Genomic DNA, 27,840 nt, shown 5'->3' with positions numbered 1-27,840 from the left:
CACACACACACACACACACACACCCCTACACACACACACACACACACGCACACACACACACACACACACACACACGCACACACACACACACACACAAACACACGGGCACATGCAGAAAGTCAGGATGCAAACACAAACATGTGAATCTACTCAGCCTCTGCATACTAATTCAGAAACAGAGCCCACACAGAAAATGTTTTAACCACCTTCTTCTTTAAAAATGTGAAAATGCGGGTGGAATAAAAATAACTGTTTTTAAAAAATGTGTAAAGAATGCAGGATGCATTGTTTTTGCCACTTGTGTGAAAAAGGAAAATAGTCTAACAATGGCTCTGCTGAGCAGAACCATTTAAACATTCTGGTTAAACATGACTCATTCATTGTGTTTTTTCCTGGGTTTTTTTGCCACATTTGATTGCATTCACAGCTTCTCTCTTTGCTTCTATCTATCAGTAAAATGAAGCTGCTTGAATTGAGCAGAATTTAAACAGAGTGGAGCAGCTGCTGAGCTGTTTTCAGCTCATCCGGGCGCGTACCTGCTGTGCACCCTCCTGTTAAATCACCAGGATGCATTAAAAACAGTAATTGCTGCTGCTGAAATGCCTTTTTGGCGAAGGCGGTGTTTAAATTATCATAAAATTCCAGCTGAGGCTATTATGAGAAATTAAGGGTAAGGAAGAATGAAGTGAAATAAAGTTTATCACGTTTTAAATTGTGCTCTCTGCAGGATTTCTTTGGTAAATCAGATCCCTACCTGGAGTTTCACAAACAGGGGGAAGATGGTAAATGGATGCTGGTGCACAGGACAGAGGTTAGTCATTACTGTAAATTAAATCATCTAATCTATTCAACTATTGCCAGTTGCAAAAATAAAAAAACTTGGTGAAATTGTGCAAACTCTGCTCTTGATTCTGCCAAAACGTGCACAGAATTATGAAAAGAGACGACCCAGCTCTAAGTGCTCTTAGCTGGATAAATTCTGCACATGCATTTGCAAAGTGGGTTTGTTCTGCAAGAGCAAGAAACAGAGCAAAGTTTAGCAGCAAATTTTGACTCCTAACTGAAGCGTCATTAGGCGTTCATGTTAATTTAAAAAGGGACACATTCACAGTGGCTCATGTATCAAACATGAGGAACGGGGGCAAAAGTTCAATTTTACGCTCATTTTGGGATTTAGTGACTCTTAAATGAGACGAGGAACTTCTTCTCTTCTGATCATTTTTGCGCTCAAATCAAATAAAAGCTGCACAGACGAGTTTGTTGATGGGACTGAACTTTACTCTGATTTCTTTATTTAAATAACTTGATTGATGAGTTTGATTGGCTGTTTAGAAGCAGCGATGCCTTCAGTGACAGAATGTTTGTTCTTCTGACTCCCATTTTGTTTTGTTGTTTTAGTTATAACAGGTAAAGCCTGTGGTTGTTAGGCTGAATATTGTTTTCTACTCATCTGTTGTTGCACAGATGTGAAATCTGATTTTAAATCTTTTTTTTACTATAAAACTTTTCTTCTGAACTTGAAATGCTACATCATTTTTTATTTCTTTAGAGAATCATTCTTGGCAGTAAGAAATTTTATCCTGACTTGTGTCTTAATTTCTTTTAACAGTTATTATAAAGTCATGTTTATGTGCTCCTCTGTGGTTCCAGCTGTAGATTTGCTGCTGTCGGGTTGAATAATGCCGTTTCTGTGACTTCAGGTGATAAAGAACACGTTAGACCCGGTGTGGAAGCCCTTCACTGTGCCTCTCATTTCTCTGTGCAATGGAGATGTGGAGAGAAACATTAAGGTCGGTCCTTCTCTCACTGAAAACCAACGTTTTGGTCATTTCTGCTGTTAAAAAAAAATGAAGCGTTGAATGAGGTAGTGAATCTCTTGGAGCTTGGTGAAGCAGTTTGTTCTTGTGTGGAGTAGAAAACGAAGACAAACCGTCTGATCCGCTGCGTTCTGCTCGCTGACAGGTCCTGTGTTATGATTACGATAACGATGGCGGCCATGACTTCATCGGAGAGTTTCAGACCACAGTTTCCAAGATGAGCGAAGCGCAGAACTCAGTGGAGGTAAAAACCGACGCTACTGTTGGTGCGTTTGTGCCGCTTGTGTTCAGTGTCTCTAAAATCTGTTTGGTTTTACTTCTACTTTCTGAACCCTTCGTGATCCTGACAGCTTCCAATTCTGAGCGATTGTTTAAATTATTTCATTACTTTTCAGTCTAGTTTCCAAGCAATTAAGTAAACAATATTTTCATATCTAATCATCAGAAATTTTCTGCAAAAACTTCATTTTGTTTGCAAAAAACTATAAAATATGATCAGAAAATCTTGAGAATTATTAGTCAGAAATGAAAACTTCCTCAAACATAAAAAAATAAAACTACTCAAAAACATTGGACCAGTGTGTTGTTTTCATTATTAGCAGATGGAGAATGAAAGTCAACCTTTTCGACTAAGAATTTCAGTCTTTAGCACTTTTTTTCTTGTTTTCTTAATTATTATTTTATTTTTTTTAATTAAATTAATTATATATTACAGTACAAAATGCATAGCAACAGTACATTAGATTAGTGGAATGTAAGATGAAAGTATTTTGGGTTAATGAATGACAGTGTGTAAGCAATGATGGTGAACTGAATGACGTTATTTGTATGTAAAACACAATAATTCAGTAAATTATGAGGCAGGTAAAAATAAACATACAATGACTCAGTTAATTAAGAGTTAAAGTTTTTTTCTACCAAGTGGAGTTTGTTTGATTATATCCAGGATTAATTTAAGAGTAAATAAATTACATTTCTTGATTTTGAACCTTAAAGTTCACAGCGAAATTGAGAAAGAGTGTTAAGGGCAGAAAAGTTAAGCTTACATAGGCTTTCTGTGTGGTCATAACTCTGGAAACGTGTTACTGGTATGAATACTTTTGCAATCCATTGTAACTCAATGCTTTTCACACAAATAAAAAATAAACTCAGACATGAGGAATTAATGCCTGGCAAACTAATTGACATGGATTATGTTGTGAGCTTTATTCATTATCTGACATCAAACTGTCAAAATGAAACCAAAAATCTATTTATTCACATCTTTTGCTAATAATCCTGCTCACAGATGCAAGTTTTCTCTCCTCTGAGGTTTTTTTTCCCTTTTGCTGCTGGTCAGCTAAAGATATAAAGACGTCCAGATCAGAGCGCAGTTCATTCATTAGCAGCTCCCTGTGTTTTCTGTGTGTGTCCTCTCACTGACTCCCTTCATGTGTGATAATGATGTGTGTGTAAAGACGGGGGGCGGGGGGGGGTTGCTGCTAAATAACAAGCAAACAGCGACACAGACCGGATGGAGAGGTGGCGGATGGAAAAAATAGAGACTGTAAAGAAGGGTGATGAAATGAGAAGCAGCCGTTAGCGAGTCGGAGGAGCGTGACGGCGTTTAGTGTTTACCTGTCACATGAATCATGACTTAAACTGTGCTTGCGTCTCAAACGTCCCTTTTGATCAAAGGCTCTCCAATTTAACGTGTCTCTGCAGTTTCCTGCTCACCTTCTTCACATTAACTAACGTTTTTTCCTCATATTCCCGTCAGGAAGCCCAGCTGGGTTTTAATACTGAACGTTTGTCAGTCCAGTTAGAGGTACCGTAGGCGGAGACCCAGACAGTCAGATCCCTGTCGCCTCTTCTCAACTCTGCTCTCACCCATCCTCTTTCTCTCTTTACATTTCTCCTCTTTTTTTCTTTTCTGACACTTTCTCACATTTTTTCACTCCTCAGGTGGAGTTTGACTGCATCAATCCCAAGAAACAGAAAAAGAAGAAAAACTACAAAAACTCAGGAGTCATCATCCTAAAGTCCTGTAAGGTGAGGATGGATGGATGGATGGAAGAAAAGACGGATGGATGGATGGACGAACAACTTGGTTTCTGGATGAATGGCTGTTTTGAAGCTCAATGTGTAACAGTCTCCCTGTGAAAGATGACCTCCACTCCCTAACAAATAATTAAAAAAAAAAAAATCCCCTAACGTGGGCGGAGCTTTCATGTTGTTATATCGCGCTGTACTGCTGTAGCCAATAGGAAAATTTAACTGCAGTAGCTTCTGGTCAACCTACAGAGGGCAGCACTGAGGCAGTTTTAAGCAAAAATATTGCAAAAGTAAACAAATTTACACAAAAATGTAAAAATTTACACAGAAGTATAAAGATAAACCCCTAAATAAACTATTTAGAGACTGTATCAATAAAAAACATTGATCTGTGGTTTTAGCTATCCTTTAATCTGGAAACTCTCATTTCTTTACACCTTCCATCAGTATTTAAAACATTCCTCAATCCTTTTGCACTTTTGAGTCTCCACAGTGGCAAAAATGCAGGTTTACACAAAGAAATTATTTAGACAGATGCAAACAATATTTAGCATTTAATGAATAAAACTGAATCTAAATGTTTCTGTGTATTTTACTTTGAAGCTGAGCTCGTTGCTTTAAAATGAGATAAACTGGAGTAATGAAGCCGAAAGAAACAGAATTAGCTTCTCTGAATTTTACACACATCCGATCAGACCTGGTCGCCAGTAACTAATTAGAGCCGGAGCTCAGAGCGCCACAGATGACGCATAAAGCTGAAACATGGAGTCTTTAGCTGCCTATTAAAACAGCATTAAAGCTCTGTGCATGACAGGCTCTCATAATTGATTGTTTTCTTCATCCTGGCTGTTTTCACGCACGAAAAATGAAGAAAAGTGCAGATATATTAATTTTATTTGCTGGCTTGGAGCAGGGATTAAAATTGAACGTTTGTTGTAACTGGAGAGGGAATTATTCTCAAACAAAATGATTTTTTAAATCTAAATTTCAAATAACAAAGCTTTGCATGAAGAAGCAAACAAATTTTTATTTAGAGTAGAAACATAAATGTGCTCTTTTTGCTGTTTCAGATTGCACATGATTACACCTTTCTGGATTACATCCTGGGAGGATGCCAGCTCATGTTTACAGTGAGTACGATGTCAGCATGCCTGTTAGCTTTTGTTCCCTTTTCAGCATCTGCAGTGTTGTGATAATGAGATACATGTTTCCGCTGGCTCTGCTCTCCAAAGTGGATGGAAAACGTTCGGATTTTCTATTTTCATCTCCCGGGTTTCAGCTGGATTGCAGGCATTTACATGCAGAAAGGGAGGAGGCACTGAATGGCAGGAAAATGAGTGCATTAGGGGGGAATTTGAGGTATTCTGCCCAAAAAAATAGGTGAATTTTTAGATAAAAGTGATTTAAAATAAAGATAAATGTGTTTCACATCAGGGAGACGTGAATTTCAGACATGGATGAAACTCTGGTCTGGAGAAACCTTTAGTTTTCCTGATTACGTCACATCTTTTTGTGTAACCCTCCTTTATAACGGCCGTCCAAAGTCACTCACACACACCGAGCTTTTTTATTATTATTCTGGATGAAAACAGACACAACGAAACACATTCACTTCCCTTTTTCCTTCTCCAATCCTCAAAATACATTTAAAGTTTTCAAAGAAAAAACATTCAGATAAAGAAGAAACGTATGAATTATTTGGTTCACAAAATTTTTTTTCTGATTGGAAACATTTCTCTACGTACTGTAGCCTTTTACAAAACACTGTAGCTCTTTACAAACAACATTTAAAAACATACATCTGAAATAAAATAAACCAGAGATATGGGGTAAAGTTTTTAGAGCTTTAAAAATAAACGGTAAAAGTGAGAGGGAAAGAGCATATAAATATGATGAAACAATTATTTCTGTAATTACTAAAATATACTAATGGTGTCAATATGAGTTTTGATTGAGATGCAAGTTAAGCTAAGAGAAAACGGCTCTAGGGAAGTTTGTTGATGTAACAGTCTAATGATTCAAAGACAGAAAAATTGCTGCTTAGGTTTTTTTTTTTTTTTTTTCCAAAGTACCTTTTTGGCAGTTGCCTAAATGCCGTCCAGATCCATCATGGAGGAAAACGGCAGCAGATGTCACTAAAACAGACTAAATGGTTAAACAGAGATAATATTAGCAATTGCCTTGACAGAACACAGAAATAAACAAAAACATGGAGGTTCGATTAGCTTTACTGCACAACCATCAGTTATCAAACCTCTGATAGAAAAAGAAAATCTGGACAAATCACTGCTGCAGAACTACAGGCTGATCTCCAACCTCCCAATTCATCAGCAAAACTACTGAAAAAATGTTGCTTCAACGGTTAAATAGCTTTCTAACAATGTCTGTTCAGTCTGGTCTTTCAGTCTGGTTTCCATGGTGACCGTAGTACTGAGCCTGGCCTAGTCAAAGTGTTCAATGACATCCACTTAAACAGTGCTGGTTCTGTTGGACCTCAGTGTTGTCCGGTTCTAATCTTACATAAAGAACAGGGATTCCTTTGTTTCAAGAGGAAACGTCTCATTGAAGAGGTCAGAGGTCACATGTGGGGTACCCCAAGGTTCAATCCTAGGACCCCTGTTATTCAATATCTAAATGCTCCCACTACCTCAGGTTATAACAAGAAATAAGATTAGCTACCATAACTATGTGGATGATACACAGCTCTACATTATGATGTCACCATGTGACCTTTGAACCCATCCAAGCACTGAACAGATGAACAGATAAATGTGTGGATGAGCCAAAACTTTCTCCAGCTGAACAGAAACAAAACTGAAGTTTTTATCTTTGGACCTAAAGAGGAACAATCTAGAGTTACTGATCTATAGTTATAGATCTAGAGTCAACACACAGCTTCAGTTTTTACAGCTGGAAACCAGAGACCAGGATGACCTCTGACCTGAACCTTCAGAGTCACATTAAGACAGTAACAAAGTCGGCCTTCTATCACCTGAAGAACATTTTCACAATTAGACGACTAATGTCCCAACAGGATAGAGAAACTCATCCATGCGTTTATCTTCAGTCGCATTGTTTACTGCAACAGCATTTCATGCCTTCTGGTTCTGGTTCTACTTCCAGAACCAGAACCCAACATGGAGAAGTAGCATTCAGTTCCTCTAATCTGGAATAAACTTCAGAAAACTGCAAACCTACTGAAACACTGAGTTCCTTTAAATCAAAGCTAAACTCAGCTGTTTAAATTTGCCTTTGATTAATAATAACTGGAACAAAGTTTAATTCTAGTCTGGATTACAAGTTTTTATTTCTTCTCTTAATTTTGTACTTCCTGTTTGTTTATTGTGTTTTTATCATGTAAAGCACTTTGAATTGCCTTGTTGCTGAAATGTGCAACACAAACTAAGTGAAATTGAATATTTCTAAGTCAGAACTCAGTCATTTTCTGATGATTTCTTTTCATTTTAAACTTCTAAAGTTAAACAAGAATTAACGGGAGAGCAAGATGCTCTGGAAATGAAAATCTGTCCTTTATTTCATTTTAGATGAAAGCTCCTCAGAATAACGTTATTGTTCAGATTAATAATCCGTTCATGGTTTTATTATCCAGTTATGAAGCTTTTCTTTCTTAAGGCAGAGACTGAATTCACAAGCTTTAATTTACTCTTAATGTGTTCGCTGAGTATACGCAGCACAGCAGCGTAATAAATCGCTTCCCATGAGAGACGTCTGCATGGCCCTCATGGCTGTGAAGTCACAGTTTCATTTCGTTTAAATCACTCAGCGGTGCAATCCAAAGCTGCCACAATGGTTTTCATTTAATTTTCCGAGGGAACATAAGGTGATGAAACCCCTTCCCTGCTCTTTAGAGGATATATTTGGATGTTTTGGGTGATTACAGTAAATAGAAAAAAAGTTGTTGCATTGATTTGTTCAACCTCCTCATATTGATCAGCAACTTTCACCCAGAAGAAGCTCTTTTGATTTTAATGACTTCCTTTGTCAAATACATTAATAGACAGAAAAGCTGCTGCTCTTATCAAGTCTGAATCTTAGTTTTTAATTCATCTTCTAAATGAAGCAACATCATAAAATCCAGGAATAATTGCTAAAACGTTCTTAACTTTAAACTCACTAAATGTAAACATTGTAATCCAACTCTGGGTTTATGGACTTAACACATTAAATCTGTTGGTCCTAACTTTAAATCATTTCAGTAAATAATTTTAGACGCCTTCTCTGAATGTAATTTAGTGTTTAAACCTGAACCTGTTGCATTACAAACCAACTGGTTCTGACTTTTGACCACAAATATTTCATTCAGAAATAACCTTTAAAACCCAGAATAATTCATATATATGCATGTAGGTAGGAGTGAAACGATGAATCTGATTAATAATTGTCAGCTAATATAGTAATTGATTAATCAGTAACACAGACTTAATCAGAACAGTAATCAAGCCAAAACCATACAGAAAATGTAAATATGTTCCACCCAGAACGTCTCAAGTGGCAGTTTTACCTTCACCTGGTTCAGATGATATTAATTACCTTTTTCTTTCCAATTGTTCAGTTATTCTTGTGTTTTTTAGCTTCTGATGCATCCTTTGCTACAAATGATCAAGGAATGCTGTTATTAAATTTTATTCAATAAAATGTTTATTTTCCTGCTTAACATAGAAATTGAGCTATTTGTTTATTTGAATTTTAATGTATTTTTAATATTTTATAAAACATGCTGAAGTGGTTCAATGAAAGAATCTGCAGAATGCGCCGGTTTTGCCATCTGATGAATCAGTTAATGGTGAGTTGCAGCTCTCCATGCGGCTGTTATTCTCTGAGGCAGGGTTCGTGTGTTTGGATCTCGCCTGCTTTGCAGCAGCTGCTTTGTGGGTCTTCTGGGTCCGGTTGAGCAGAACTCTGACACAGAACACGCTGTGCAGATTTTCTGGGCTGGCGCCGTGCTCGGTGCTGCGTTAAAGCTCAGACAATGGCTGCGTCTCTTTGGTACCGCCTGTTTTTGCCACCTTGTTGTCGGAAGCGAGACTTAAAGCAGAGAAGGTAGCTGTTGTTGCCATGGTGACGTTCTGCGCCGCTGATGAATGTTAAGGACATTTTCTTTTTTAAGAGAGAGAGAGAAGTGAATTTAGATGATGTAATGGATGTTTAGTCATATTTACAGCCTCATAGAAAACAATGGTACAGTGCAGAAGTATTCATACCCCTCTAACTTTTAACAACTATCATTTTTTATTGGTAACACTTTATTTGAAGGGGTTTGCATGAGACTGACATAAACATAACATCTGTTATGAACATGAAGGAGCTTTCATAAATATTTATGATTGTTGTCATGAAGTTTAATTCAGTAAATAATGACACCTTTAATATAAAGTTACACTAAAAGTTGTATTAAAAGTCCATTAAAAGGTCCAACTTTGAATTAAAAGTGCTATTTTTACAGAATACCATTCTGAATGTGTTAAAGTATTAAACTAATTTACTCCGACACCCTTAAATAAAATGCAGATTCAGAAATCACAAAAAGAAAAGTTTACCCAGCATATTTTAAAGCTTTTGTTTATTTTAATTACTCCATTAAAAATTTAGCTCTGATATTAAGAATAATCACCTGATGTAATCAGGACTTTGACTAGACCCATTCAACAAATTTAAATATTATTGTAGAGGACATTTATTTTAAGAACTTCATCACTAAATGAAACACATTATAAAGTTTATTTACACACAGATGGATGTTTGAAAGCCTTTATTTCTATTAATTATGATTATTTTTGTCTTGCAGTTAAAATATGGTATTTAAAGTCAGAATATTACATAAAAATATAAAGAATAATAGAAATATGGGCTTAATGTAAATTATGTTTAATATCTGCTTTTAATCTGATAAATGAGACCCATTGGGGAAAATATTCTAATTTATTGACTATGACTGTAGATTTCTGCAGCTCATCTTTCATATTGTTTTATCAGAATGAAAGATGAAATGGTGAAAGATTCCCACAAGATCTCAGATGGTTACTTTATGTGGATTTAGAGATGATTCAAATTCTTCAGCTTTCATATCAAGTAGAAGAAATGTTTACATGAACTTACATCATCAGAAAAACAAACAAACTGAGTTTTATGTCACACAGTGACCAGAGTGTGGCTTGTTTTCTGTCGGTATTTATGAGAAACATGCAGCGACAGATGAGCTCTGAGTCATAAGAGCTGAGCAGAGTCGATGTTTTATGTTTATTCATTTTACAAACTTCCACTACATAATATAGATACATATATTTAAAGCTATTATCACATATTTACTTTTGAAAATGCTTTTGTTCCGTTATTAGAAACAATTAGTTCACACAAGTCAGTGTAAATGACATTTAGATATAAAACCTACTGCTGTTAAAAGTGTTAAACTACCCAGAAATGCTATAAAATCAGTAACTGCCCCTTTAAACATCAGCTGCAGTTGCTTTTATCCAGTTGCTAATTCACTCTTCTCCATTTGATCTCCCAGTTTTCGCTGATGAGATGGTTCAGTAGCAGGAAACTCTCTCCTCTGTGCTCTGCTCAGTGTTTGATAACCTATTAAAACTAAACGAGGAACCGTGAATCCTGCAGCTTTCTTAAGCTCCGCGGTTTAGAGCCATTAGGAGAATAAATCCTGCTGGAGTCAGGAGAAACATCCAGCAGTATTCAGACTGCAGACTGAATGCTTTAAGTGTAATTTTATTATGTTACATCTCTACCTTATATAAATACTTATACATGCTCCTCTGAATGAATGTTTTCATTGTCTTTTGTTGATATGCAGACTCCCAAAACAAACCAAAAGTCCTGGTGCGTTTTAGCTGCACAGGTCCACAGAATATCTTCAAACATATTTTCTGCACTAGCTGCTTATGCAAACTGACACTAATTTTGATTCACCGTGAATAATCTCTCTCAGACACCCAGTCACCAGTGACATCATCTATCCTTTTTGGTACTACCATATAACAACCACACACAGAAGAAGTTGTGTACAAAACCAGCCAAGAAAGACGAGCCGTTCTGCAGCGTTCAGTCAATCTTAGCGAGGCTTTTAATCCTAATCTGCAGGAGGGGAACGTCTCTCCTGCTCGGCGCTGTGGGAGCCGGAGGAGAACGCGTCGCTCCTCTGCGACAACACAAAGAAACAACCTGCTTTGGTGGAGAGGCTCACTTCAAATGAGTCAGGATGTTATTCATTTTGAATGCTTCGTATCGTTCATATTTTCATTGTCAACTAGTGGAAAAGAGAGACTTTGGAGGATTCATCGCAGAGTAAAAAAACCTTCCTGTTAGGAAAGATGCAAGACAATCAGGATTGGCTTTGAATAAAATGTTATTTCTTTTCCTAAAGCATTTCCCAAATGTATAAAATTATTAATGAATTAATTAATAGCTACTATATTTACTGTACTCTCTGTATTTGCACAATAGCAGTTCACTGTTTTAGTCATATGATGGTGATATTTTGCCGGTTGGGCCAGAAAGTATTGATAAAACCCTCTAAGAAACTGTTAAAATATTAATAATTAACTAGCTTGATAAGCAAAATTAAGTAATGTTGAACAGCTTTTCATATTGATCAGTCCCCCCAGGATTTTGTGATTGTTTTAGTGACATTTAATTAATCATTTTTATGCTGTTTAGTATGATGTAGGTGTATAAAATCCCAACTGAGAATAACAGCTTTTACATTCACATCATGTTAGTTTTCTTTCTACTCAAACTCTAAGTAATCTGTCTCTGTTGTAGTTTTTGCAACTTTATATTTAAATAGAATATGTCTCATTAATAAATTAGTGCAATGTGACTCAAAAACATTAAAATGTTGGCTGTCGTTGTTGACCGTCTCAGGAGGAGAGGACAAGGCGCTCACCAACGCTCCGACACCTTCGTCCGTCCTCGCTCCCCTCCATCATCTCTCTGGCTCTTCAGCTGCAAATGTGTCAGCGATTCTGGCGAATATTCAACAGGGAAGCCAATAATAAAACTTCAGTGTGAATGTCAGCATGTCAGCTGCTCAACAGGAAGTTGGTGGTAATGGGATGAGCTGTCAGTGTAGTCAAAGTCTCAAACAATCCCTGCTGTAAAATATACAGTAATCAGACGCATCTGTTTGTTTTATTTAGTGAACGCTCTCCTGTTGAAACTGTTTGTCAAGTTTTATTAGCTCTACGCGTTTAAAAACTACAACCAGCCTGAAGCAAAGAACAAGTCAAGATGGCTTCATCCGTCATCGCATCACAGCTGTCACATCTGTCAGTGGAGGGCAACGGAGGACGAGCGCTGTAATAGTTCGGAGATGATCCATCAGCTGTCAGTTTGCTCAGGCGCATTGTAAACCCAAACAGACGTTCACCAGAAAACGCTGATGTGTACGCTGGGAGGAATATCTCATGTAAACATTCAAAGTACCATAGATTTCTAAAATCACATTTCTAATCTCAACTTTCTGTGTAATGTTGCACAGAACATTACTGTGTGTGGCTGTAACATGGGCCTGTAGATAGAAAAATAAAAAAATGGAGGAGTAAGCTTTCTGCCAAAAAGTTTGAGAAACCGAGAAGATAGAAAACCTCTCTTTTAGTTTTCAAGTTGAAACTCTTGAAAATTTTTGGAACTCAGAAATCTCAAAGTTTTTTTTTTATAGAAAATTTCTGAGTTTAATCTAAAAGTTTCTGAGGTTTTTTGGTCAAATCTTACCTAACACACCATCCAAAGTCTGTGTCCATCAACATATGTAATTTATAGAAATTTACACCCACTGATCATAATCATGAATATTATAACATTTTATGTAAAGCCAGGACTTTAATGCATTAATTTCAATTAGTTAATTACATAGATTTTATTGCGTTAAAGACTTTTTGCTTAAGGTTTTGTTGGCTCTAGTAGCCTTTATTTGAAAGTAGTTCGACAGGAAAGAGGGGGAAGACATGTGGTAAATGTCACCAGGCCGGGAATCAAACCTGCGACCACCAGCACCAGGACCAACGCCTCAATATGTGGGTTCTGCTTTGCCCCTGTGCCACCACAGCACCCCAAGATTTTATTTGTTTTGTTAAATAAAAAAGTCCAGAGCTGGAACCTTTGTATTCATATGTTTCTGGTAGGACTGTAAATCTGACGCACATGTGACAAACAACAGCATTGGACGACAAAACCGCTTCTCTCGGCCCACTGGGGGTTAATTTTTTCTTCAAAAATCGACCTGATTGGACACTGCAAAAGATTATTATCGTGTTCAAATTGTGCTAAAAACTATTAGTCTACCAGCGAAGCTATGCTAGTCTAAATTAGCATCTCAGTGCTAAACATGTAGCAGCAGCATATCTGGTTTGTTTTTTATTCCCATTCAAAAATACAAATGATTGAAAAGTCCATTTATTTTGGTATCACCAAGCGAAGGACATTTTATAGATTAATTACATAAATATTGATGTCTGAACACCTTTATTTCTCTTAACCACAAACATGGTATTTAAAATTAGAATATTACATCAGACCAATAAAAATAGCTATTTTTAAAAACAGAAATGTGGCTTTAATGAAAGCTTAATTCCTGCTTAAAGGTTGTTATTTTCAAAAACTACTTTTAATCTAACAAAAAAGACTCATCATGCGTCTGTTCTAATTTATTGAATATGACTATCATGAAGAAGTTTCTAAAGTTTGTCCATGGATTGGTGGATTTATCCTGTTTCTTCATATAATCTCCAGCAGACGCCAAGATCTTAACTTCAGTGTGAGAGATCAGACCATCTGCTGCAGAACTCGCTCTTCCTCGGGTTGCTAACGATTCAGAGCCTGGCTGAGCTCATTATCACGCTATACAACGTGTTTGTTATTTATTACTGGGTTTGACCCGTCTATTTGAATCGAGTCAAAATTCATGCCTTGTGTTTTCTTTGTTTTGTTCTGTTTTATAAGAATAACATCACTACTTTTTCAATTGTTCTATAGAGCAAATTTCCTAGATTATCACATGTTTAATGGAATAAAACGTTCCAGATTTAAATAGTTTAGAATCTGGTAAAGACAAGACAATTCTGCTGGAGGTTAATACACTAGTATTGGGAAAATATGCAACTCCAATCCAATCTTTCTCTCTTCTACTTTCACATGTTCCATCTTTTCTCCTTTTTAGTTGCTTCAAAATGACTCCTTTTGGCTCCAGACGCAGCCAGATTAAAGTAGATGAAGCAGGCCAATGTTTAAATGAGATTTAAGGGGTTTAGAAGCTGAGGGTTACAGCAGAGTTTAAAAAACAAAAGTAAGAGCACAAACAATAATCAGGACTGCACTTTACTTAGACCAGGGGTTTGAAACTTGCCACTCTGGAGCCACATGGGGTCTTTAGCATCCTATGTGGCTCACAAACCACCAAAAAACAGCAATGAATACCGTTTTTTACAGTACGTTTGTAATAAAAAGTCAAAGTTGGTAAACAACATGAACAGATGCAGAAGATGTTTCTTTAAACTTTTCTTTGCACTGAGAAAGAAAAAACTCCAACAGCAGGCGCACATGTGAAGCTTTTAAAAATAATTCTGACTTTAACATTAAAACTAACTGTGCAGATCTTAAGATAACTGTCTCTACTTTGTGTTCCTCAGGTTGGGATAGACTTCACAGCGTCTAACGGGAACCCCAGAGAGCCGTCGTCTCTCCACTACATCAACCCGCTGGGCAGCAACGAGTATCTGTCGGCCATTTTAGCTGTTGGCCAAATCATACAGGATTACGACACGTAAGGAAGGAGCTCAGCCTCTCTGCTAAGTTGTTTCAGGCTGCAGTTATTAGTTCAAATGTTAGGATGTATGGATAAGCATGTATACTTCTCTAAAATCAAAGTTATGCTCCAAATTAAACAAAATATTCTGATTGCTTTTGTTTTTAGCATAATTCACCGTGGAAAAGGGACAGTTCAGATAATTTAAATTAATATAACATGTCTGATGAGTGGACGTAAGCTTTGAATGAAACTGTGCTTTACATCTACATGTTGTGGATTATCCTGGTAAATTTCCACTGAAATACAAAACTGTCACAACACGATTAAGAGTAGAACCCAAAAACAGGTGGAAGGAACCAGGAAGCAAAACATAAATATCAAAATAAAGCAAGACGCCGAACCAACAGGTCAAAGGTCATGACACCAAACTTTATTTTCTAGCTCAGAAGTTAAATTAGAGTTTTATCATTAACACATTTGTGTGTCATTAACACACAAATGTGTTAATGACATTTGTGATCTTTGTAAGAATTGTAGGACTGCTAACATTTTTTCTATCATCCAAAAGCCGAAAAGAGAGAAATTTTTATCTTTCCTCAAATTTGGAAGCTTCAATACATTTTAGATAGATTTGACTTTTTAACTTTGGGTATTATCTAGAAAATGTAGCAGAGGATGAATCAGCCTGGTGGAAGCTCACTCTTCTCTTCCTGATTTCATTTTTCTCTGATGTCAATTAACCAGAGTGAAAATTAATTCAGATTTATTATCCGAAACTTTTGCAAATCCTTATTCTAGAAAAACTGTTTTGGAAATGTAAACATTGATCAGATTTTGATTTTTCTACCTTATTACTGTTTTGTTTTGTCTCTCCTGTCTAAATGTGTTGCATTTGATTGAAAAAAAAGAAGACAAAAAGACTGAACTAATGTTCCAATCTGTTGTCATGGTTTCCTCCTCAGCGACAAAATGTTTCCTGCGCTGGGATTCGGAGCTCAACTCCCACCCGACTGGAAGGTACACACGTGTGGACGGGGACGGAGTTTATTTTCTGTTTGTGTGCTAAACACAGAAAACGTGTGCAGCAGAGAGGCGAGGGCGGGTTTTCAGCCATCCTGTTATAAACATCCACCTCACACACACACACACACACACACACACACATACACACATACACATACACACATACACACGCAGATAACATCATACACATCGTACATGCATATTCAGATGATTACGCAACTGTCAACCTATCTGTGTTGCCATGGCGCTGAGATGATGAAAAGGACAAAGAAGCCATACACAGAGACATGATGGGAGGAAGGTGGAAGGTGTGGGAGAAATGAACAATATTTCTTAACAATATTCTCCAGTTTGATGGAGGATGAACCATCAGCTCATGTTTTTCATTTCTCTGCAGGTCTCACATGAATTTGCCATCAACTTCAACCCCACTAATCCCTTTTGTTACGGTGAGCTTTTTATTTTATTTTTTGTGGATTAAAAAAAAAGCTCTACTTGATTTATCTTTCACATACATTATAGGGCTGCAACTAACAATTTTTGGTAATCGATAATTATGTTGATTAATGGATTCATTGGATAAAAAATGGCCACATTCTCCAGATTTTTCATTTGACCACTTAGGCTTTTTATATAATATTAGAAATACATTAGAATATGCAAATAAACAAATAATTTAGTCATTTTTTTAAAAAATAAGAAAATAAACTTTTTTCCCTAAAATGCAGCAACGTAGCATTCCTTTCAAGTATGTTTGACCATTTGCAGCAAAGGATGCATCTGCAGCTAAAGAAATACTTTCATGTAGAAAATCAGCTCAACTTAACAGTGTAGAGCTGATCTGATGATTATTTTTTAGATTAACTGATAACTGGATAGAAAAGTTTCTTAATAGGAGATTTTCTTTACAAAATTTGAACCAGATGAAGATAAAACTGGTTCTTGAGGAGTTCTGGGTAGAAAATATTTATTGAAGTTTTTTTTATGTAAATACAAAATATTATCTTTTGATCTTTCAGCAAGTTGCTTTTTTGAGTCTTAATGCTTCGGTTAAATGATGATTAATCCTTTTTAAATGTATTAATCTATATTTAAATGTCGGATCATTATTTTGGGTTTTCTTCAGAATCGTTGCTCAGCTTCTAAAATCTTGGGCCTCCAAAGGTCGAAGGGTCAGTAGATTTGTTTGGACGGATCCGGATTTAGTTCATTCTACTGAATTATCACCACAAAAAGCTGCAACAACTGGTATATTAAACTTTAAATATCACTTACAACATGCAACAAATGAATCTGTTGCATTAAAATTGTTTATTTTTAATACATTCAAACGTCTGCTTAATTGTTAAATCTGTATTTTAAACATAAAAATTCTGTATGAAAAAATAAACACTTTGCAGTCCGAATAAGCAGTGCAAGTTTTAAATTTACCTCCAAATCACAGACACTTGTAGCTGCAGGAGGCAGAAAACAGTTATTATAAGCATCTTTTCCACATTTCTAACGGCTTAATTTTCCCGTCTGCATGTTCAGGTGTGGAGGGCATCGCCCAGGCGTACTCTGCCTGCCTCCCTCACATCCGCTTCTACGGGCCGACAAACTTTGCTCCGATCATCAGCCACGTCGCACGTTTCGCCGCTCAGGCGCTTCAGCAGGAGAAAGCAGCGGTGCGTAGCCGCAGCTCAGCTGTACTGTTTTATATTTACAGATGTACAAAAACTCGGGTAGCATTTTGGGATCAGCTCTCTGCCTCTGGCTGAGCGCTGCGTTCCCAGACAGCTGCTGAAACCAGAGCCATAAAAATGTCTAAATACAGCCAGGCATCGCTTCAGTCTGTGACAGTTTGCTTCTCTGTCAACACACCTGTCTATCACCGCTGTCCAGGTGGGATTTTTACCTATAAATGGAGATTTTTTTCTGCTCAAACAGGTGATTCTCAAACTTTCTTCTGTATTATTAGAACGAGAATTGGATTGTTTGTTTTTAAAGTTAGTTTTATGTTTGTCAGAAGGTTCTCTTAACCCTTGTGTTTACAAATGGGGTCCAACCGACCCCACACCCGTATCACTTGTACCAGTTGCCTCAGTCCTCACACGCACAAGGGTTAATGATCTTATGAAAACACGTTTTATTTATTTTATTTTTAACCAAAGCAGTTCTAGTTTCTTCTGGGAGAATATGATCTGTCCTGATCTAAACTCTTTTGAAAAGTTTTGGGTTGGTTTGGGAAGGAACATTTTCAGACTGGAGATCCATTTTCAATAAATGGAGCCACTTCTGTTTTAGAAACACATCAATGTATTTATGCCTTAGTGGAGAAACTCACTACTAAGTTCTTTTTTTGCAGATGATATCCTGTTTTCCTTTCAAACAGTTTTTATTTTCATTTTCTATTTAAAAAGTCCCACAGATTAAGAACCTCTTTATTAAAGGAGTCCTGACCAAGAGGCAGCAAAGATTACGTAGCAATTACAAATAGTTACACAATTAAAATGCCATACAAATAATTATTAAAAAATAATCATAATTTAATGAATTAATCTCACAGTCTGGACTTGAAAGTGCAAAATAAAATAAGTTAAATGGATTTCCAGTCTTTTTGCTACATGTTCCACGTTACCAGAGCCGAGTAAAAAACAGTTTTCACAGGTTTTTGTGGTGAAATGGGACAGAGTAAGAAATGATCACAGCTAAATGTAGTTTTTTAGTGTTTAGTAGATTTATTAATAAAAATACAAGTGTGTCCCTGACCACCATTAACAGCCTGACATCAGCCATGTTTCCTGAATGTTTTTTATGCATATTTTGAACTGTTGCATTGAGAACGCTGGGTGGAAACGTTGAAATCCGAAAAGATTTCCTCAGTTTCAGATAAAAGGTTTTTATGCTAGCTTGAGGTGATTTTTCTGGCTGTTTCTGTCAAACAGTTCATGTGCAGAAGAGGAGATGGAATAAATGATGATGTAGCCGATGTCATACATTTGGTTGTGGGTGAATCTCTGGGTTCAGAGGCACCAAACTCCAGCGTGGAGGGAAAGGTTCTCTCCTTCTTTCTGAGGTGTGTTTCTCATGCTAGTTTGCAGCCCTACTTCCTGTTTACATGTGTAGTGTCAACATCTGATGACATCACGCTTTGTGTAGCCTCATTGATTCTCTCTAGGCACGCCTAATTCGCATTTTTCCTTTTTGAAACATTTCAAAACTCCACTGAAAATTCACGTGACAATTGGATGTAAATATAGCTATTAACAATAAGAGTCTCTACGTCTCTGCAGACACTTTTCCAGTGTTTGCACCTTCGTCCTCACAGACACCAGAGTTTCTCTTCTTAATGCGCCATTAGGTTTTTCACTCTTCTTTGCAGTGGTCTAAAGATTAGAAGTTCACACAGTCCTGATCTTTTCACAGTGTATTTGTTCCATCTAATCATCCTGCAGGTTTGATCGATCCATGCTCTTATATGTCAGATGAAATGACCTTTTCCTGCTCAAATCCACCAAATATAAATACAAATACGTAGGAGAGGCATCTACGGTTTTGTTCTTCATACAGCCTTCTGAAGTAATTTTCTTGCTTTGTTCTCTTTTCCTTTTATTTGATTTAATAACCAGAGTGTTATATCTCTGGGCAAATCACACCAAAGAAAAGCAAACATGACACTGTTTTGTTTACTAGCCAGCAACACAAAAGCTGTCAGTGGTGCACTTTTGTCCAGGGAGCTTTTACTCCTTATTTATCCAATATTTTTGCTGTGGGGACAAACAAGTTAGTGCATCTGTTATCTCTGGCTGCTGGCACTGAGTCTCATCCTGTTCTTTGTTACACTGCTCTGCAGCTGAGACTCTGACTAGGCTTTTCTTTTTATATATTTTTAGCCTGACAGCAGGATTAGGAAGCCTCATTTTCTCCTTTAAATTCATTGTCTGGATCCAGGGATGATTAAATCTGTCAGTCTCATCCAGCTCATCAGAAAACACATATGTAGCTAAACAGTTTGGTTCGTCCTCTCAGGTTCAGCTCAGGATGGATTCAAACACATTTAGATTTATAATCTGAGTCCAGTTCTCTGAGTGGAGACACAGGAAGCTGTGGGGTTAAATATGCTGCAGATCAGAGTCCAGTTTTCAAGGACTGGTGTCCTTAAAGGTGCAGTATGTAACTTTTATAAAAACAAAAAATATGTTCCTTTTATGTTTCATTTTTGTGACAGTAATCTGTGAAAAAATCAAGCTTCTCCCAGTGCTCTCTATACCAAATGCAGAAATAAACCGTTCAGTCAGAAACAACCAATCAGAACCAGGAGGAGGGTCTTAGTGCTGTCAATCACCCTCGTTTCTCCTCCTTGCTATCTGCTGCTCAGCTGGTTCACCACAACATAGTTTGTTACAAATGCTAAAGCTATTAGCATAGCCACTGATGATGTCTGATAAACAGCTTTTCTATAACAGTAAAGTTGTTGATTTGCCATTAGCACATTTTGTAGGTTATTAAATCTTGCATTGAATTTCCACAGCAGAACAGCACAACTATCAGTGATAATTTAATTCCACATCATTCTGTTGGAAACTGAGAACTTTTTTTAGTTTTCATCTTTTTCCACAAACATCAACATCCCTCTTTATATAAACTTTTTTTTTCTTTGTTTTAAAACCTGAAAAACAGAAATAAAATGGTGATTCTTTGACTCCAAATGACTTTTATTTATCTGGACTGAGGGGAAAAATCCCCTCTTTGGCTTGTAAAGGTTCCAGACGCCTGGACTAAAAGGATCTCTGACTTTATCTCAGCAGCATCACCACCTGTGTCACCTTACTGGCCAGTGATTACAAAACCTTCAGCACGTCCCAGATCTTTAACTGTTTTCTTCTGGACCAGGATTCGGTGACATCAGTCCGATGTTCCTGCAGATATGCCACTCTCTCAGAAGCTTTGAACAAATGGCAAAAAGTCCCCCCCTCTGGTTACATATAAAGCAGCATGTCTCCTGAATGTATCTGAAAGGAGCGCAGTGGCTGGGTATCATTATGCTCCCACGGTGCTTTTTGTCCCTAATTGCACCCTGTCACCCTGTGGGGAACAGAGACACAGAGAGAATTGTACTCGCTTGTGTGATGTGTGCCAGAACGCTTTTGTCTCTGTAAGGAAATGATTGCAGACCCTTTTCTTGTTTTATATTACAGTGAGTTCAAACATAAGAATGAGTAACACAGTGAGTGAGGACAGCTGCAGTGTGTGTGTGTGTGTGTGTGTGTGTGTGTGTGTGTGTGTTTGGACGTCCTGCTGGGCTTGTGTTTGGACCTGCGTGTGTTGAGTTGGTTTTAGGCTGCAGAAATGTTCTGCTGCTCAGCCTCGCCTTTTCTGTTCCTCACATAATGAGAGAACCTGCGACTGGAGACAGTGTGAACTCGCACAGAGATGCTCCCACTACCAACACACACACACACACACACACACACACACACACACACACACACACACACACACACACACAGGCTGCGGGCCAACGCGGTCTCTGCGTGTCCTGGTGTGTGAGCGACCCTGTGTATTTGTGTGATAATGATTCTCTAATGAGCGCTGCTGCTACCACGTTAATGAGACAGACTTCAGAGCGTGTGTGTGTTTGCGTGTGTGTGTATTTCGCACAGAAGTGACTTTTTTTCCAAGTAAAGACAGCTTGTGTTTTCACATTGTCTGTTCTTATCATGACACCACAGTTACACTCAAGTCCAGCTGATGTCTGTTTATGTTTATGTCAGAGTCAACAAAAATACAAGAACTTTGATCTTTTTACATTAATAATTCCCTTCAGGATTGTTCTTGTGATTTTTTAAAATCTTTTTTGCAATCAAAATAACAGATTTTTAGTACTAATTTAGAAGTATTTGCAAGGTGTTCTGCAATATTTGAGTTTACACATAACGTTAAATGTGATGTTTTTGTTACTCGCCACATCGATCAAACTTGACATCAAGTAAGGCTCAAGTAAGGCTGTGGTAGCGCTTACTTGATGCGCTGCCACTTGCAGGTGGCAGTTAGCATCACTTAAACTCATTGTTTTTGACCACTTGACTAGAAAATTTGCATTAAACACAATTATGCACAAGCACAAAAAAATGCAATAATTAGTTGATTTTGGATGAATTTTCGCGAAAACGAAAGGGACTGACTGATGTAATTTGGAAGGAAACGGATAAAAATGGCTGTGATTTGATTAATAAAATATTTAAGTACAGAACTGTTATCTTGAAGGTTTTACTTATGCCAGATAAAAAAGCAATGATCTGTTGAGTTTGTATGAATTTCCTCCGTCGCCTTACATGGTAGTTCGCCCTGCAAATTCTTAATTTCAGGTTTCATCTGCAAAATAAATACAAGTCTGTCATACCAAATCTGTCAAGAATCGAATTTACTCTGCAGTCTTTGCTCAGAATAATGATTGAGGTACAAATTTAGGATTTTGTAAATAAATAAATATATTTCTTACATGTTGTCTCTCTTTTTTTCCCCATCTGTCTTCCCTCCTCTCCGTCTTTCCTGCTCTCCGTCTTTCCTGCTCTCCGTCTGCAGCAGTACTTCACTCTCCTCATCATAACAGACGGTGTCATCAGTGACATGGATGAGACGCGCGACGCCATCGTTCAGGCCTCCAAGTTGCCAATGTCCATCATCATCATCGGTGTCGGTAACGCCGACTTCGCTGCCATGGAGTTCTTGGATGGAGACGCCAGCGTCCTGAGGTCCAACACGGGGGAGGAGGCGGTCCGGGACATCGTGCAGTTCGTCCCCTTCAGGGATTTCCGTAATGTGAGTATTGATTAATAGCAATTTCTGATTCTTCTCAGGCTTCAGCTGCTCACCTGGAATGGATCTTTGATTGACTTTTTAACTAATAAAATCCTGAAGGAATCTCATCTTAAAGCAGCAGCTTTTCAGAATAACAGCCATTAATGCAAACTTCCACTCACAACAACATTATTCTCACTAAAGTTTGCTGCTGCTGCCCTGAAAGGTTTTTAGAAAAATTGTGACGATTTTTTTGTGGATAATTAAAAAATGTCATTATTCCAAAAAGTCAGCAGCTAATAAAACCTGAGCTTTCAAGAAACCACATAGTTGGATCTTTAGTTTTTTTCTCACAGGTTTGTGTTTTTGCAGTGTAATCAGTCTACAACTCTGCTGTATTTAATGTGGTTTGAGGAACAACTTCTATCAAAATGAATGGGGAACACTTGGTCGATTAAGCTGGCCACAAGTTGTAATAGTTTTTTCTGCATGCTGGATCTTTTAAAGAAAACATTTAGATTAAAACTCAAACCTAACAACCCCGGTGGGGTTTGATGACCCTTTTACCAAATAATGTTTGAGTGTTTCAGCTTCATTTTGCCTCGGTTTTAGCTGTTCTTTACTAAACGAAGCAGTGTAAACAGCAGCCTGTTGCTCCTCGTTTCATGTTTTATCACACACACAGCACAGTCAGAGCTCAGAGAGTTTGCTGTTTGAGGGTTCCTGCTCCGTTATCTCGCCCTCGGCAGAGGCGCTGCAGGCGTGCGCCGCGCTGATGGCTTTCTGAGCTGCGTTTATGTTAATGAAGGTTTGTACGTGTGTGCTGCAGGTGAGCAGAGACACTGGAGCGTCCTCATTCCAGGCTGTCCGCTGGAGGACTCATTAGTGGGTTTTTTGTCGTTTTTCTGCATACTTTTCTGGGTGTGCGTGTGTGTGTGTGTGTGTGTGTGTGTGTGTGTGGGCTGTCGGTGGGCAAACTAACTTCCAGTGTAGTGGGAGGAACAGACGATGTTTGTTGGCTTCATTCCAGCTCCTGGTGGGAGAGCGAGAGACAGAAATGAAGTGAAAGGAAAGGGGCAGAAATTAATCTGAGACGGAGAGGAAATGAATAAATCTGAAGAAAGGTCCTTTACTCCCACACCTACTACTAATATTCGCAGAATGTGCAGAGTTGGTGTTTTATTGTTGATGATGGAGTGGTGACAGTGGGAAAAAGATATCCTTCCAGTTGCATTTAAGTTTGTTTGTATAGCAAAGTGATTAAAAACGGACCTTTATGTTATAAAATTTAATACAAAACTTATGTTTTTCTGTCCAATTTCATGATGATGGATCACATTGAATGAAAACCGAAAAATCTGACAACTGGGATATTATTAAAGACCAACTGAAGAAATGTTTCATACAGAAAAGCGCAGCTTTTTGTCGGGGCTCCTTTTGCTTGGACTGTTGCACCGATGCTCTGCTGAGGCACTCAGTGAGCATCGGTGCTCACTGAGTGTGCTCACTAACACATAGTAACTATGTGTTAGTTTTATGAATCTCGGTGTTTTAAAGAGGCCCTCTTCCATGTAGAACATTATTTTTTTGGTCAATATTAAGGAATTATTAACTTGAAACAAGATCCAATATCATTGAAAAGTTACTTGCAGGTCAGTTTTTCTTAGTTTGAGTTTAATAAAATGTTTGCTCTATAAACTAGACCAATTATGGTTAATTTGTGTTTTCCATGATCAGAAAGACTGAGATAAGTGTTATTATGACAACTTCTTGTAGTTTTTAACCTTCCTGATTTTCCTTTTAGGTTCAAGACTAAAGTATTTATAGAATAAGAGCAGCAGGGCTGAAGAGGTAATTTGCGGCTGTGAGGCTGTGAGGTTGTGGACACGCAGACAGAAGTTGATCTATAATCAGGGAACATTTCAGTCAGGAAACAGCAGGAGCCTGATTTTGATTAATACTCAGAAAGAAATCAGAATAATTTTGTTTTTGATCCTAATTTTAGTAAAAGCCATTTCATAGAAGGCTGAATTACTACTTTTTTCCGACATGTTAAGGTCTGCTCTTCTCATACTGGTTCAGTTTTTACCCACTTTGAGTCACATCCTTATTTCAGCTGGTTGGATATAAATTTAGTTTACACTTGAAGAAACTTTAATCCATTTCTTGAAGTTTAGTTGCTCTGAAGCTGTTCATAGAAAGCTTTAACAAACATAGCAACATTTCAGATTATGTTTATAGCTATTTAAAGTTGTTTTTAGGGTTTAAGATTCTGCTTTTAATTAGATTTTTGACTTGCTTGTACTTTTTGTGCAGCAGTTTGTTCAACCTTGTGTTGTTTTTTGTGTTCTGGGGTTTTGCCTGGTTTTCCCTTCTTTAATCAATAAAATTATTAACACAACTAGGATTCTGTCTTGAGAGGCCACCTTTTAGAGCTGATGTTCCCAGGCACATGCAGGCACCCATCTTCTCTTATACGGTATGCCAGAAGTGCCAAAGACAGGACATGTAACAAAAATAAAAATAAGGCTTTAACTAAAGATTGGTTTTAATTTGCTTCTCGACTATTTTCCAGAACTGAATCATGCATCTACAAAGCTATGGGAGGTATTGGTCGAACCAATAGTATCACAGTTTTCTCTTCACTTTGTTAAAAAAATGACAGAGTTTTGGGGATTATTTGAGGTCAGCTTTGAAGGTTTTTTTTTCTGGGGCAGGAGAAACTCTTGACTGCTCAATTTAAATAAGTCATGTTTTTTATATAAAGGTAAAAAATGTGATGCATTTGTATTCATCATGAGTCATTACCATGTACGGTCTCCTTATGTTGTATTAGAGCAGCTTGTATTTGGGGGAACATCTCTACCAGTTTTGCACATAAATGGACTAAAGTTCTCCCTGTTTTTCTTAAATATAGCTCTTTCTTTCTCTTAATGAAATATTAATTATCTTAATCTTAATGCACAGCTTCACTATAAAAACACAAAATTGTATGTTTGTGTAGTTTCTAGTGCAAATACGGTAGTACACATAAAACAAGACAAACCTATCTTAAAAGTAACTTTCCATCAATATAAAGGAACTTGTTTTATGTAAATAATTCCTAAATATTGTTGATGAGGTATTAGTTCCACTGGCAGACTATTTAACTTATAACAGACATTATTCCCATGTTACAAGTGAAAAGATCTGTCAGCAGAACTGCTGCTTCTTCATCAATATTAAGGAAATATTGACTTAAAACAAGCTCCTATATCTTGCTGAAAAGCTACTTTCAAATTAGTTTTGTCTTATTTCAAGCATACGAACATATTTGCACTAGAAACTATAGACAAAAATACTTGGTAAGTAGTTTTTCAGTTTTGTCTGCAGTCCTGACTTTAGCCAGTAGAGGTCACTGAATCTAATGTTTAGCAACAATATTTAGTGGTTTTTTCCTTCCTCTTAGGCTCCGAAGGAGACGCTTGCCAAGTCTGTCCTGGCTGAGCTCCCTCAGCAGGTCACCCAGTATTTCAAACAGCGAAATCTACCGCCCATCAACCCGGCGCCGGAGTGAGACACCCCCAGGTCCAGAGTCCACTCGCTGTACATTAGCTTGACAGATCCTAAAAATGTTCTTGTTGCAGGCAAACAGTGCAGAATGAAAGTGTGTATGTCAGAAAAAAACATTCTAACATCCATGCCATCATATTTTATACTGGTTAAAGACTGTTTAAAGTGTGAGTTCAACAGAAGTGATGTTGTTTGTGTCCAAAAACGGGAGGTAAAAATGACCTTGACACAACAGGATGTGTTTTTTATTTATCTATTTTGCATGTCAGTGTGTCATGTGACAGGGCCGTGTGATCCATGGATCTCCGTTGTGCTAAATCCTTTCTTGAAGCCGAGCAGTTTGAATCCTCTCCAGGTTTTATATGAGGTAGCAGACGCGATGGAAGTCGTTTGCTTTTGTGCTCATGTTCAGCAGACTCACAGCCCAAGTCCAAACAGAGAAGAATCTCCTCAGCCACGACAAACAGAGGTTTTTATTTGGAAGTTGAGATCAACAGTTATCTGAGCGGTGAGGATTAATTCCTGGAAGGGATGAAATGTGAGCAGAATGAGGCCACAGTGGCTGCTGTAGCAACGTCACAGAGTAGAAACTGTGGGAACTCACTGGGCTGTTTAACATGGAGATATTTTCTTTGCTTTTGCACAATTTCTGTATTTATTATTGCCTGAGTTGATCCTGCATGTTGCCACTATTTCCTTATTGTTTACAAAAGCTTATCACAAATGCATGTTTTTTTATATAAATATTTAAACAGATGAAAATATTTAATGAAAGCTCAGAAAAGCGTTTAGCGACAAAAAAATACGATTCAAAGAGATTTGAATGAGCAGAAAGTACAGAGAAACTTTGGGTGTGAACTTTTCGAATGTATATTTCTATGATGCTGTTTCTGAAATTATAAACCAACGTTTCTGCCATGTTTGATGTAATTTTTATGCAGTGCTGACTTGTGCAATTAAACCGCAATGTGTATCGCTGTGAGTCTGTAGCAAACGTGTTGCTCTCATTTTCAAAAAGGAGTGAATGTGTATGCAGAAGGACCAGGATGGAAACCAACTTTAATGCAAATGTCACAAAAATGATGTAATGTAAAGAAGTAAAATTGCAAACATAATTATAAACAAAGGGCAAAATGATTTTAAATGAGCAAAAATAAGATCCAAAATGATAAGATCTCCAAAAGAAACTTCACTAATCTTGAAAGAAATGCAAAAGATTTGCACACACTTGAAAAACAAGACATGGAAAGTAATAAATTACTAGGAAAAGCAGAATTGGCTGAACTTTGAATGAAAAGCCTCCAATCCAAATGCTTTCAAAAAACCAACAAAGGCACTAAAGCAATTATGCAAAACAAGACTTTTAAATCAACACAAATTTAACAAAACTCCCACACAAAAAACACTACTCCTCTCATTTTAGAGATGTTTATAAAGCCTTAAACAAAATATTATGTTTACAGATTGAATTGGGAGTGCTGGTATATGGAGTGTTTATGTATAAAAAAAATGCAAAAATTTACAGAAAATACAAATAGTCAAAATAATCACAAGGAAACACAAAACAACACAATATTAGGGCCACTGTAAATAGAAAAAAAAGTAAATTTTCACCAAAAAAAACTCTGAAATTTTGAGAATAATCTTTTCATTTTCTAGAAAAATACAAGAACATTTCTGATCTCCAAAAATCCAAAATTTACGAAAAACAACTCAGAAATTTTTAGATTAATCTCAGAAATATGTTAGAAAAAAACATGAAAATTTCAAAGTTTCAAAAGTCAAAAATCTTCAACTTTTAAAAGTCAGAAAATTTCCAAAAGTTGGAATGTTCATGTTCTTCTTTTTTTTTTA

At 37.2% G+C, this 27,840-nt stretch overlaps 1 protein-coding gene across 2 annotated transcripts in view; it reads left to right on the top strand.

The window, feature by feature from the left end:
* cpne2 (copine II) overlaps positions 1 to 26,968 on the top strand; it is a 37,675-nt gene extending 10,707 nt beyond the window's left edge. For both annotated transcript variants that reach the window (XM_007553187.2, XM_016672066.1), the window contains exons 6-16: positions 728 to 811; positions 1,701 to 1,790; positions 1,963 to 2,061; positions 3,762 to 3,848; positions 4,922 to 4,981; positions 14,510 to 14,643; positions 15,591 to 15,645; positions 16,049 to 16,100; positions 17,185 to 17,318; positions 22,219 to 22,455; positions 25,883 to 26,968. In XM_007553187.2, the coding sequence (XP_007553249.1) occupies positions 728 to 811; positions 1,701 to 1,790; positions 1,963 to 2,061; positions 3,762 to 3,848; positions 4,922 to 4,981; positions 14,510 to 14,643; positions 15,591 to 15,645; positions 16,049 to 16,100; positions 17,185 to 17,318; positions 22,219 to 22,455; positions 25,883 to 25,990 (1,140 nt within the window). In that variant the 3' untranslated portion in view covers positions 25,991 to 26,968. The remainder of the gene's footprint in view (positions 1 to 727; positions 812 to 1,700; positions 1,791 to 1,962; positions 2,062 to 3,761; positions 3,849 to 4,921; positions 4,982 to 14,509; positions 14,644 to 15,590; positions 15,646 to 16,048; positions 16,101 to 17,184; positions 17,319 to 22,218; positions 22,456 to 25,882) is intronic.
* Positions 26,969 to 27,840: the final 872 nt, after the last annotated feature.

The sequence above is a fragment of the Poecilia formosa genome, unplaced genomic scaffold (genome assembly GCF_000485575.1).
Source record: "Poecilia formosa unplaced genomic scaffold, Poecilia_formosa-5.1.2 Scaffold55, whole genome shotgun sequence".
In the NCBI taxonomy this organism is placed as follows: domain Eukaryota; kingdom Metazoa; phylum Chordata; class Actinopteri; order Cyprinodontiformes; family Poeciliidae; genus Poecilia; species Poecilia formosa.
This window is presented reverse-complemented; position numbering and strand designations above follow the sequence as displayed.